The sequence below is a fragment of the Haemorhous mexicanus genome, chromosome 7 (genome assembly GCF_027477595.1).
Source record: "Haemorhous mexicanus isolate bHaeMex1 chromosome 7, bHaeMex1.pri, whole genome shotgun sequence".
Classification (NCBI taxonomy): domain Eukaryota; kingdom Metazoa; phylum Chordata; class Aves; order Passeriformes; family Fringillidae; genus Haemorhous; species Haemorhous mexicanus.
The window spans coordinates 33,166,802-33,180,286 of NC_082347.1; the positions used below are offsets into that span (position 1 = coordinate 33,166,802).

Here is a 13,485-nt window from a genome sequence, read left to right on the forward strand (position 1 = left end):
ACTAGATAGCTGTTCCATGTTGCCTGCACTTGCATAGCTCGTGAATGGCTATGGTGAATTCCCTTTCAGTTCTCTTATTCTCTATATTTACAGCTCTTTTATTATCTAAAGGAGATGCCCCAATGAATATTTTTACAGGGAAATTAAAGCAAATTGGTTCTTGCTTAGGTACTGGTGAACAGAACTTGCTGTGCTTGAGAACAGGAGTCTCACTGACTCAAGGTTCTGTGTAGGAAAGAGTCTTCAACTGGACTCAGAGCCTCTGTCTAAAAGTTAAAAACTGCATGAATCAAAAAGATACTACTACTACTACTTACTATTTTATTTTAACCAGGTACACTGGAGAATCTGGAAGAACTGTATTTGAATGACAACCCCAATCTGCACAGCCTTCCCTTTGAGCTGGCTCTTTGCAGCAAACTGTCGATAATGAGTATTGAGAACTGCCCGCTCAGCCACCTTCCACCTCAGATTGTTGCAGGAGGACCCTCCTTCATCATTCAGTTCCTAAAAATGCAGGGACCATATCGTGCCATGGTCTGATGCTCATCGACTTGTCCAATACACTGTACAAAATACAAACTGCATTAATGTTGTAATTGTCTGTATATGTATATATAATATAATATATGTGGTTTATATTATATTATATATATATAAATATATAAATAATATAAAAAGGCAAATTTAAGACTGCATTATGTGTTTCTGCTAATAGAGGAATCATAGCCATTTAGATTTTTTTTTTAAATTCTGTAAAAATGCTTGTCTAAGTTTTCTTTGCTGAACTTGATGGAAGTTGTCTGAATAATCTGAAAATGCCAGTTCATTTAAAGCAATTGCCAATGAACTAAAAGTTTAAATTTAAGGGACAAAACCAGTTTTGCTTAGATTTACTTTCAATTAAGAGAAATGTATAACCGTTATATAATGAACTTTTCTGTTTCCCCACCCTCCCCCTTTTTTTTTTTTTTGTGTCAAAACCTGAAAGGGTCATGTCCCCTGAGGTTGGTATTTTCTTTTAACTTATTTTGAGATTTGAAGCAAATGGTGTTTTTATATTGTTTACAGTCAGAGTAAATCACTGGATTTTGTTTTATTCTGATTTGCTCTGTTTTAATCAATCATATCTAGAGTTTATATGCCTCTGCTGATGAATTTTTATCAACCAGTTTGTATACTAAAAACATACTCATCAGAACAACTGGCAGGTGAAAAGGATGCAGTCAAAACAAAAAGAAAAGAAAAAAAAAAGCTTGAATTCCTTTAAGTCTTGCTTCCCTGAGTTATCAGTTGCAGGCATAACATATCTGAACTGAGCCTTTTGCAGTTGGTCTTTTCTAGCACAAGTAAACCTTTTCAGATTGGTAAAAATGTGGAGTATCCTCAGTGAAGAGCGGTTTTCATTGTGTGAAGTAACAAGTCCATGAGGTCTAACAGTACAGTTAAGTGACAAGGAAATAATATATATGTACATTTTTATTACAATGTTGAGTCATAAACTACAGCAGGCAATTTTAAGGATTCCTTGTAGACCTTGTACAATAAATGAATGTGTCTTACTTTTAAACACTGCAATATATGTAAGTTTTAAGGTTGGTTAACAATGTACTATGGTTTTATATCTTGACTTGCCTTGTACCTCCTTCCATTATGGAACTTCTGTGTCCAAGCACAATATCTTCACACTGTGCTGTTTTGCTGCTGAACTAAATGCACTTTTCCCCACAGCTGGGGCACTTGCTTCAAAATATTCAGTTCAGTATCTTGATTATTCTTTTTTAACTTCATCCTATCTGTTTCAGTATTAAACCGATCTGTTAAAAAAGAGGCACCTTTTTCATTTGTGCAGAGATGTTGGTAGCTCAAGAGAAACACTGTAAGTAGTGGACATTCAGTTTTATCATTAATTTCTTGGCTGTTTGGAAGGCAGAAGATGCTTCAGGGAGATTTTCACTATTGCTGCACTTGCAGTTGTCCTTTTTCAGGAGGGTAAGAACTCGAGGCAGTCACATTCCACGGTTACCCAAGAACTGTTCTGCTTATACTCACTGGAATTGCTGCTGGGGTAGTGTGACTTACTGGGCTGTACCTTTTGCACAAAATCAAATCAATGGATGCCATGGGAAATCTGTTTCACATGCAGAAGTTTGGGAATATTATTTCTGGCTTTCAGGCGTGCTTATTTAGACATATTTCCTCGATCTACTTGCATTTTGTTTTGTTGTATGTCTTTTCATTAACAAGGAGTAAGTTTTAAATGGAAGGCAGGTGGAGATATAAAACCTTAGAGGGCTTAAACATGCTGTAAAACTATTGTAGATGTCACTGGATTTTACTAAGTAATGTTCTATTCTTTCTCACACACTCTCTCTGTCGTTCCCCCCTTCCCTTTTTTTTTTTTTTTTTTACATCTACTGTAGCTTTTCAGTTTAGACTTTAGTTTATAAAAGGCTAGTTCCTTACAGTTCTGCCTGAGTTAATCTTTCTCAGCACTAAGGTGTTCAAATATGAAGATGCTGAAATGCTTAATATCAAGACTGAAATTCTGAATATACTGCAAAGTCCGTGTTTGTGCCCTCAGGTCCCTAGGGGGAAACTGGTTTGGTTAATATGGTTCCTTAAAGCAAAAGTGGCGACCCCTTGTGTTTCCAAACGTCTTGGTCTCATTCCCTGTCTGCTCCTCAATCCCGTTTTTATAAGAGTTCATGGGATTGAATTTGTTTAGTTTGTAAATATGTTGATTATTCACCTTGTTAAGGTACATGGTTAATGACTGTATGATTGGAGCTGACCCTCTCGCACACAAATTCCTGTGGAGAAGTTGGCTACCAAAATAGTGCTCATCACACTCACTTAAAAACAAGCTCTTCTTTTCAGTACACTTATAGGAATAAATAAAGCTATGTTTTGATTCATTACTATATTAAAACCAGGATATTTTTTTCAAACTATCTTTGTACTAGTATGGTTGTTGCAATGCCAGATAATCCTGAGCCCTGTTTTAGGAGTTTAATTTTATACCCTTTGAGGTGAATGCTTATTTTTTCAGTGTCTCAAGGGAGATTTGAATAAGAGCAGTGTGAGAGAAGTTCTGGTGTAGGAGAAATCAAGTCAGAAGAATCTGAAAAGTTCTTTAAAATGATCTGAAAGTTTAAAGCATTAAATATCTGGCACAGATTGGAAATACATGCATATAAATCCATATAAGTACAATACATGGATTTATATCCAGATCGATACATAGATCCCTATAAACACAGCCATTTTGATAATTCAAAATAGTCTTGCCTCCTGAAATAACAGACTTTTGCATTCCCCAGGATGCTGGATTATTAACTGGTATAGATTCTAGGTGGTTTTTTTGCCTGGTGACATTCAGTTGAACACACATACTGGCTTACACAGGTTTCAGAATTTTATTTGCCCATATCAGTTAAAGTATGAATGGAAAGAACTTTATTCTGACAACTGTATGTATACATAAATACAAAAATGTATTTGTGTATCTATACATGTGTGAAAGCATAGACAAGGTGGAGAAATAAATTATTTACAGCATTTTTGAAAATAAGATTGAGAAACAACTGATTCCCAGATACTTGTATTAAACATTATTCTCCTTGCTATAGTGAGGGAAATAATTTAGAACTGTTACTGAAAAATATGACAGCCTTACTTTGGGCGAAAATCATGTCCTTGATTACTTGTCCATAGCCAAAATATCTATTTTGTATGTGTCTGTGGCTGTGTACATACATATCCTGAATCATGCCTTGATTTAACAAGCTAAATTATTACAGACTATGTAGAATTATGAAAGTCTGGAAAAGTATAAAGCAGATCAGAGATTTGCTAAACCTTGAAAAGAAGGAACAGTTGCTCTTGTGACTCATGTTGGTCACATATTGCATTTTAATTTACTAAAAAAGAATGTTTTTTATAATTCTTTGCAAAAGTTTTTTAGCATAAGCCTTTTAAAATTTTGTCTCTTGCTGTCCCATATTCAAGTTTGGTACTTGGATTTTCTCTCCTGGTTAGTGCTTAAACCCATTGTGTCACCTGGAATTCAAGTGTCATCTTCAATCCTTGGAGATTGAGAAATCTCTTTTATTTAACAATTAGGTTATTTTTCCTCCCCCCTTTTTTTAGTCCCAAAAATAAATTAAACTTCTAAATCAGCACAAATCCATATCAGGACACTTTTCATATCTGGATGCAACGAAGAATTTTCCTGTCAGTGTCACACCTCAGCTGTATCAAAAGAAATGCCAAAACAGCTTCTAGTTAGAAACATGCAGTTGGTGGTAATTTGCACAACACAAACTTCAAGGCACAGTAAGGATGATTACAAACAAATGATAGGATCCAAAAATGGGTTTGTTTTCTCATTAGCAAATATCAAAAAATTATGTTTATTATTATTATTCTGATTTAGATCTTAACCAGGACTGCACAGGACCTTTTCTGTGGAAAAATATCAGACCACACTAATTTTGTGGTTAAAAGCTAAGTGAGAGTGTAAACAGTCTACAAAAATGTACTTTTAATCTGAATTATTGTAATGTTGTTATGTCTATATAAAAGATTGCCTTGCTTTTTTATAAGAGTCATTCTGTATCAATGCATTCATTATAAATAGTATATTTGTAAATAAGCTGCCACTGAGTCTTTTCAAAGTTTTCTAGTACTTCTAGTCTGACATTAACCTGGATGTAAGTCTACTTTTGCAGCACTTCAAATAATTAAGAACTATGTTCTCTTTAAATACTTATCACTCTTCAGAAGATCTCAAAATACAGATTTTCATGTAGAGCAATTACAGGAAACTTCAAAAGTTGGATGATAGTAACTTCTTTACTCAGAGTCATGTAGACTGGAGACCTTCTGTACAGCAAATATTGGTAAAAAATTTTATATTCATTTTGTTATGTTTTAGTGGGGCATGTAGTAAAAAAAATCCCACAGCTTTCTCTCTGATGGGGAAAATAAATCTTGGATTTTAGTGCAAAATGCATTTCAGCAGCAACAAAATTAAAGTAGGTATAGAATTGTGATGCCTAAAACACAGACACCAGCATTTAATCTTCAGGTTTAATAAAAGATGGTATTGCCAAGCTGCCATGGCACTGATTAAACTGATTATCTTCCAGCTCTGTCAAGCTCATTGCACAGACTGCTTCAAGAAAATCATGCTTACATTGTTCCTACAAACAAACGAAAATCCAGTGTCTCTGGAAGTCAGAATAGAAAACCTTCAGGGGTTGGGACGTGAGGAAAGAGGAAGAGGACTGCAGCTGGTCGCTTTAAAAAGTTGGTAGCAGCCCTCATAGTGTGAAGCAGTCACTCGTGCAATAATGAGTGCTGCTGTCATTTCATCAGGTCCCTGCTGATTAAAATCACTAGAGACTCTGATCAAAATACCCAAACTTTGGTCTTTGAGGTGAGTCAGTCCCTGTAACCATAAGTGATCTGACAGACTGAAAACAAGGCAGTGTGCTCACCAGCTGGCACTCCTGTGCCGTGATGTTGGACCACCTGCCATCCTCTGTCTGACAGGGCTGTGCAGATGTGCAGATCAGGATGTGTAGCTCCTCTGCTGTACTGCTCCAGGCCTCACCAACCACTGTTGGAAGGGCTTGCAGAAAGGAAACAGCATCTGCATCACTGCATTTAGTAGCCTTGATAGATGAAGCAAATTCACAGAAGAAACTTCATTTTTCCTTTCTCTTTTATTTTTTTTTAATTTTACATCTCTGTGTATTTCTGGCCTCTGCAACATCCTGTGTCTAATAATTCTACAATATAATTATGTGCTGGGTGAAAAAGTACTTCCTTTTGTTTGTTTTGAACCATGCCACCTTATTTCATTTGGTAATTCCTAGTTCTTGTAGAACTAGAAATTTATTAACAATTTTTTTCCTGTTCATCTGCTTTTTACCACTCTTGAAGGTTTTGGGTTTATGTCTTAGTTGCCAAAGACAAACCAAGACAGTTTATTTTCATAAATGGCAGCATTTTTTCTCCAAGTCATGGAGTTCGAGTTTTTTAGCTTCTCTTCAAACTAAACCTCTTCTATTCTCTGATAATTCCTGCTGCCTTTCTCTGTAGTTTTCTAGTCCTAGCTCGGAGTCTTTTCCCTGGTTCATGGCCTTTAGCAACCTCTTTTTTTTCTTTGTGTACTTCTACTTTGTGAAATGAAAGTACAGTTCTGTTATGAAAATTAAAGTTGGGTGGCTGATAAAGTTTAGTACTAAACTCTGGTGAGGAATAATCCCAGTAGGCAAGGGTCAGATTAGGATTTATACTTCAGATGCAGGCCATCTTCTGATGAAATTAATTGTTTCCTCTGATTAGCTATAACTGTCTTTCATAATCTCTTGCAACTAGGTATAAAAACCAGAATTAATATGAAATTTTTCATAGTGTGCTGTTTTAAATAATGCCAGGATATAAAATACTCTCTTCATGTGCTAGTAAGAGTTCATTGTTTTGAAAGATTTGACTTTTGAATATTTCAGCTGACCTTTTTAAACTGTCAAAACCCAACATTTTCTGTTGGGAAAATATTGGGAAATTTCTGATATTACTTTTTTTTTGGAAGAGAAATTGGAGACTACACTGGTTGGGTTTTATTTTCTTCTTTGAAGTCTTTGTAGAAAGCTACATAACAAATTCACATAGTTAAAAAAGAGAGAAGAAAAGGAATCTCCCTTGACCCTTCCATGACAGGGAGCATCCTGCCAACAACTGGTGTCAGCCAGAGCTTGGCAGCCACCTGGACTGGGGGAACTTTCTGGTTGTGACTGCTTTTTGTTCAGATGGTTGAAGCGAGCACCCCCAGAAGAGCCTGGCCTCAAGAACCATGCTATGTGGCTCCAACTGAGTGAAAAGTGAAGAATGTGTTTTGTTTCTGCCACCCCATGTCCTTAAGGCTGTACAAAAGGCCTCAGCAATATGCAGATGGTGTCTTGTGTGTCTCTGGCGAGACAAACAGATGACATGTTTGTGCCATTAATCCAGCCCAAGTGCTTCAGGATACCCAGTGTCCCAGCACTGCTCTCCAGTGACAGGTCCTGCTCTCCACTGGTGAGAGTTGAGCATTTTAGATACCCACTGTGTGTTGTTTAGTGTACAAATACTGCATAAAATCTAAACACTGGGCAGCTCTGTAGAGCATAGCTGGTGCTGTGAACTCTTTCTGATGGCCATGGAAATGAAAAAAGGCGTTAGAGGGCTGGAGATGGTTAGCTTTGATACAACTGGCACAGGCTGAGTGCCTTGAAAGCTAATTTGTTTCATTTTCACAATCCATCTCAGTCAAATAAAATACATCATCTCTTCGTTCAACCTTTGCCTCACTTCACATTGTAAGAGTGGGAGATAATTTGATTACCAAGATCAAATGATGATGTTTTAGAGGAGGAGCCATCTGGAGGTTCTGAGTGAGCAGCTGGCAGCCTGGGCTGCATGGTTAATGATCTATGTGCCTTGCAACTCTTTTTTTCTGCTGCAAAACCTTTTAAGAGTCTTTAGAGATCAATCCACCCCACTGCCTCCAAGTAAGATGCTATCTGCAAAATTGCAGACAAGTGTTCCCTTTTAAAGGCTCTTTCCACAACACCCTCTTTTTCCTCTCTATTAGTATAGTTTTTTTTTTTTTTTTAAGGCTCATAATGAATCCTTAATTTGCTGTAGTTTGTTACTTAGCTTTGCTTGGCCTAGTGCTGCTTTGCATTTTGTCCTGCATTATTACAGCTGTACTGCCTGAAGTGATTTCCAAACTTCATGTGGTCAGTTTTAATGGAAATACATTTTTTCATTGAAAATCTTAAGATGTTTGAAAACAGCCATGGTAAAGACAGTGCAGTAAAACTCTTCTCTCTGTATGACCCAAGGTTTTCGGAAGCCTTTCATCTTTTTTGGTCCTTGCCAAGTAATGTTAACTGAGTGGGAAGTTATAACTAACTTAGAATTATCTATCCTTGCCAGAGCAGCAGTGGGCAAGAAATTTAACTAGGTATGGATCTTCTGGTCAGGGAGGCAGCTCTGATTTCAGGCTTTTTAATCATCTCTAAGTCAAGCACTTCTTTTTAGGCCTGCTAGGCATTTCCAGCCTCCCAAAAAACCACATCAGACAGTGCCACGTGGTTCTGATGTGGGGGACCAGGAGAGAGTCCCAGCAGCACCAGGGAGTCAGAAGTTTGCCTGGAAAGACTGAAAGACACTGGAGGCAATTCCCTAAAAGCAAATTGAGCCAAGTGGAGAGTGGGTGGTACCCTGCCAGCCTCTCCTGATTGATGCTGTTGGTAGCCCAGGCTGCAGCTCCAGGCACAGCCAGAAAGACAGGAGAGCCCAGCCAAGATTCTTGGGTCTGTGGCTCCACCAGATGGATGGTCCTGAGGCCAGGCCACTGCTTTTTCTGAAGAAGCTTTTGAAAGCTGGGAAGGGCTGATGTCACTTTAAAACAGAACTGTATCTGGAAGTAGCAGAGTCCCCCATGAGAAGGAGGGGCTTCTGTAGCATTGCTTCTTTTTCCCCCCAGTGAGCTCTTCTATCAGCTCTGATCTCAGCCTCTGCACTTCTGCTGTTACTGGCCAACTCTCTTCATTCAGATTTCACTCTTTGGCCAGCAGCCAGGTATCTCACCCCCATGCCTTCCACACTGTGCTGAGCTCAAGTAAGTGGAGGAAGGCAAGGAGAGCAAAAAGATGCTGTAGGACCAGTGACTTCTGCCCCATGAACCTGTTGGTGCAGCCAATTCTTCTGAACTTGCTTTGTATTGGTTATGAGCCCCTTTTCTCCAGTTCTATTGCAGAATGGAAACACCAAGAGAAAAACAGGATTTGGGAACAGATGGCTGGGAGAGGAAAATAAAAAAGATGGAGCAGCTGCACACGACGCAGCTGTGCATTGCTGTACAGCTTCTCTGTTGGCTCCTTGGACACAGCCAGGTTTTTCTATTGTGTCTCAGAGTCCCTGTAAAGGGATTGATGTCTGAGTACTTGCCAGATAAAAGATTTGGCTTGGGGTACATGTCAAGACTCAGACAGGAATGAATTTTGATTAAATGGCAATTCTGTGGCCAATCTGTGCTCCAAACCATTTAGGAATGAGAATGGATGGTTTAATTTTTGAAGTGACACAAAATGCTTAACAGTGTGGTAAAGAGTTCTGAAATATGTGTAATGCTTAATAATATTCATCACTTCTGCTTTAGGAAAACCCACATGCTTCCACAGTTAAATTGTTAGTGAAGTATTAATAAGAAAATTACATTCTCATTTCATAAAGACATGTAATTCCCCAGAGACGTTTAAAAATTTACATTTTTAAAAGATATTTGTTAAAGGTGCCACAATTGCTTTTTACCTTTTTTTTTTTTTTTTTTGCACTGGTTAAGGAAAACAGAAACTGGATTGTAGTGAGGAATCAATGATGATCTTCAGTGACTTCAACTCCAGAGGACTTTGCTGGCCTGGCAGGGTGTCCCAGTGCTTAGGGACACAGGGAACCCTCCTAGGAAGGACGTGAGCCTGGTGGCTGGATCAGAAGGGCTCCTCAACAAAATGGTTTTGAGGTGCTGTCAGTTAAAGCTGGTTGCATTAGCAGTGAGCTGCCTTTCTGAAGATTTGGGAAATATTTTTAGCCTAGCTAGAATGAAAGGGATTTCAGTTGTGCTGTTTTCCCCTGCGTGTCTGGGGGCACTATGCCTCTGGAAGTGCTTGGATGCTGTATGGCAATTTCCACTTTGTGGTTGCTGCCCAGCAAATGGCTTGGCCTCAACAAGTAGAAAGAAAGAGTTCAGAGTGGGTTCAGTGCTCCCTGTCTGGGGAGCTCCAGTGTTTCTCATGGATTGCTTTGCCTCTTGCTCCTCCTGCCCTTGTGTTTCTCACTGGCTCTGACAAGCTGAACAGCAGAATATACATGAAGGAGCAGAGATTGCTTCTTTCCCTTCCCTCAGCTATGGCTCCCATCAGGTTTTCTTGGAGCAGCAGAAGGTGTTAAAGACATTGAGCCTTGTGGAAATGGGGATGGCATCCTGTGTTGATGGGAGCACTGACCTCCTGTATCCTTCATCAGAGTGCAAAGACAAAATTGTGGCAGAAGAATCTGCCATTGTTTTGTTCAGGGTTGAAAATAACTTCTCAGGAAAAAAAAAAAAAAGAAGAGTTTGCAGCAGCAGAGATTAATGCTTACTGACATGTGCTCGGTTTTCTGTTACACTTCAGGGAATGACATGGATTATTTTCTCTTGAATTTTGTATGGCAGGAATTTCCCTTGGTACCTAGGATGCTTCCAGGGAAAAGGAAAATCCGAGCTGAAAAAGTGCAGGTGGAGATAGAGTGCTTCACTCAGCCTGCTTTCTCTAAGTGCTTTGTCCTCATTACACATTACCACCCTTGATTCCCAGATAGGATAAACGTTTCCTGGGGAGAGAGCCAGTTTGTATTGCTGAAAAGCAACTGATAGTGCTGAATAAGCAAATACATCAAAAGCTGGTGTTTAAACTTAATTTGAGCCTCTCAGGGAAAAAACAAGTTTTACCTTGCTATCTGTAATATTCCTATGCAATATTCCCGTGAGTGTGCCTTGCAATCTGCAATATCCCTGTGATTGTGCCTTGCAATCTCCAGCATCCCTGTGCAATCTGCATGGGATAATTGTCTTGTAGGCAGTGTGGGAATGAGCACAGTGATGATGATGGATGCAGAATCTGCAAACCACTGTGAGGATGGAAACTCTGGAGAGAAGAACCTTTCCTCCTCTGCCCACCAGATGAAGATTGTTCTGCTCTGGTTTTGGCTCACCTGGCTATCACCACACAGGCAGGAAGGTGTTGGACCATGGACCAGCTGGAGTTCAAATGTGGGGCAGCACTTGGCCCTGCTCTGGGGGCTGAACCTGCTGTGACCTCCCCATTCTGGGTAGTTTCCCTGCAGGCAGGTGTCCTCTCCTTCCCTCTCATGGAGCAGATTGTGTGCAAGCGTTCCTGCCATGCCCAAGTGGGTGGATTGTGGAAAGGAGGCCTGCCCTTGGTGCAACTCTCCCCTTTGGCATGGCCTGATGGCAAAGGGGCAGCACAGGGAGAAAGCAGCTCTGGACAGCTGATGAAGGCAAACTCTTGCCAGCACCCCAGGTACTTGTAACAACCAGCTGAGTCCACAGTGAAGGCTTTTCCTTGGAGGTATGTGTCCCTTTCCACCTTTTTTCCCTTCTCACTGCACCCCTGGTTAATGACTCAGCTGAGGTGAGGAAGGAAAAGTCCCAACTTGGAAGGGCTCTGCTCCCCACGGCATCTTTTCCTGTGGGCTTGGCTCAGCCTGTGCTGGGTTTGATTGCCAGGAGACCTGGGTTTGCCCTGCTCTCTATGCTTACTGTCCCCTTGGGATTTGGGGCCCTTCTGAGGAGGGGCTGGGGCAGGAGAGGGAAGAACTGCTGCCTGGGGGATAAATTACAGGAGCCTGTGGGCTACAGTCAGCCTGGGGACAGCGGGGACACAGCGGGATGGGGTGGGCAGTGATCCATCTGGGAGGGGAGTCAGCCTGTGCAGAGCAGTTTGTACAGGGCTGTGATTTAGGACTGGGGCACTTGCAGGGCTCTGGGTGCTGCCTATGTCCTCTGTGTCCCCAGCTGAGGCAGCTGATCTAAGCACACTCTCCTTCCAGAGCTGCTGCAGCTCCTGGATGGCTCCTCAGAGTTATTTGCTTTTGCCACTAGATGGTGAGGTGAGGAGTGAGGGAAAGCACGGGAAGTCTCCCTGGGTTCCCCGGCGGCCTCGCTCCCTGTGAAACCACGCTGACGTGCTCTGCTTTCTGGGAACCCGCCAATTTCAGGCAATTATTCCCTGGACTTTTCACACAGCTCAGCCTTCAAGAACTGCTGCTGCCACCCTGACTCTTTGATCTTTTTAACTCCAGTGCTGCCACCCTGCATTGATGTAGACATGACAAGCTGTGTTAGACACAGATGACAAACCTGCCTGACACAGGGATGAACAGAAAGCTGTCTCCTGCTGGAGCAATTTACTTTGGTCTGGTTTTTGAAGAGGGTGTGTGATCTGCTTCCCCTTTCCCACGAGGACCTGAACCTGCTGTGAGACCCACACCTTGACAGGTGGGAATCACAGTCCCTGCATGGCTGCTCTCTGTTGTGCCATCTCTTTTCAGAGCTGTTTGCTTCACTGGAAGCTTTGCTCTGGCTGTGCCCGAGGAGTTTGGGGATGGGCGATGGACCGGAGAGTTACAGCTCACCCGGGGCTCTCCTGCCTTCCTTCAAAAGAGGGATTGAACAAATGCTGGTGACGGCAGCCCTGCCCCAGAGGTAGCAAAATACATCGTGGAGAACAGGGAGGGAAAGGGCAGGCACGCACATTTGGGCACTGGGGGGTGGAACTTGAAGGAATGAGTTACTCCTCAGCTGAGTAACTGAATGCCAGCATCTCCCAGCTGGGAAATTAAATGCTTTCAAGGGATGCAGTCTCAATCTTGTCTTAAAAACAGGCTGACTCTGCTCATGAAGGGGAGCTTGTTGAGCTGCAGAAACTTTATTGCTTTCATTCAGAGAAGGTTATAAGGTGCCCAACCTTTCTGCTCTCTGAATACTGGCCCCTGAATACAGGGTGCCACTCTGCATGCCCAGGATAACCTGCTTTTCATAGAACCATAGAATGGTCTGGGTTGGAAGGCATTTTAAAGGTCATCTAATCCAATCCAACTCCATCTTCAACTAGATCACGTGGCTCAGTGCCCCAGACAACTGACCATGAACACTTTGAGGAATGGGGCATTCACCACCTCTCAGGGTGAGCTGTTGCAGTGCAGGCTTGGAGAGCCATTCCCTTTGTGACTGGCTAGAACACTGACCTGCCTGCCCCGGTTCCAGGAGTGTGGCAGTGTTTCTGGCTTGGTTATTTCTTGCTGGGTATTGCTGCTGAGAGGAGTCTTTGCATGGGAGCAGATGAGGGAGCAAGGCTGTGTGCGGGCAACCTCCAGGCAGGAGTGGGGCCAGAGGTTGGGGAGTATCACCGACCCTAGGTCTGGCCAGGGCTGGAAGGATTTGGCTGTGTTTTCACTGTGTTTTGGCTATGTGGTCCTTAGGTATGGAAAAGCCCACTGTAGTCTGGTTCAGGGTTTTAAAAGAGGCAATGACTCAGTCCCCTGAGTGAGACAGTGAGCAGTATGGAAGATCCCTGTAGTATATTAGGAATGGTCCATAGACGGTTTGGTTTATTTTTTTACCATGTTTCCACAGTTCTTGGTTAATTTCAGTGGGATCTATCTTGTGAGCTGGCACGCTGGGAAGCCTGGCGAGGAGAATGGAGCTGCTCCCCAGCACTGAGGGGTGGCCCCCTGGTGTTTAGTTCTGGCCATGTTGCAGGATGCTGTGAGGAAGGAAAAGTCCCAAACAGGGAACTGAATAAAGAAAACAACACTTCATAAAAACACACCCACCTTATGCTTGGCACAGAGGTGTGTGTGTGT

At 41.7% G+C, this 13,485-nt stretch overlaps 1 protein-coding gene across 2 annotated transcripts in view; it reads left to right on the forward strand.

Annotated features, from left to right (window-relative positions):
- SHOC2 (SHOC2 leucine rich repeat scaffold protein) overlaps positions 1–4,607 on the forward strand; it is a 63,625-nt gene extending 59,018 nt beyond the window's left edge. For both annotated transcript variants that reach the window (XM_059851952.1, XM_059851953.1), the window contains one exon: positions 335–4,607. In XM_059851952.1, coding sequence (XP_059707935.1) covers positions 335–543 — 209 coding nt within the window. In that variant the 3' untranslated portion in view covers positions 544–4,607. The remainder of the gene's footprint in view (positions 1–334) is intronic.
- Positions 4,608–13,485: the final 8,878 nt, after the last annotated feature.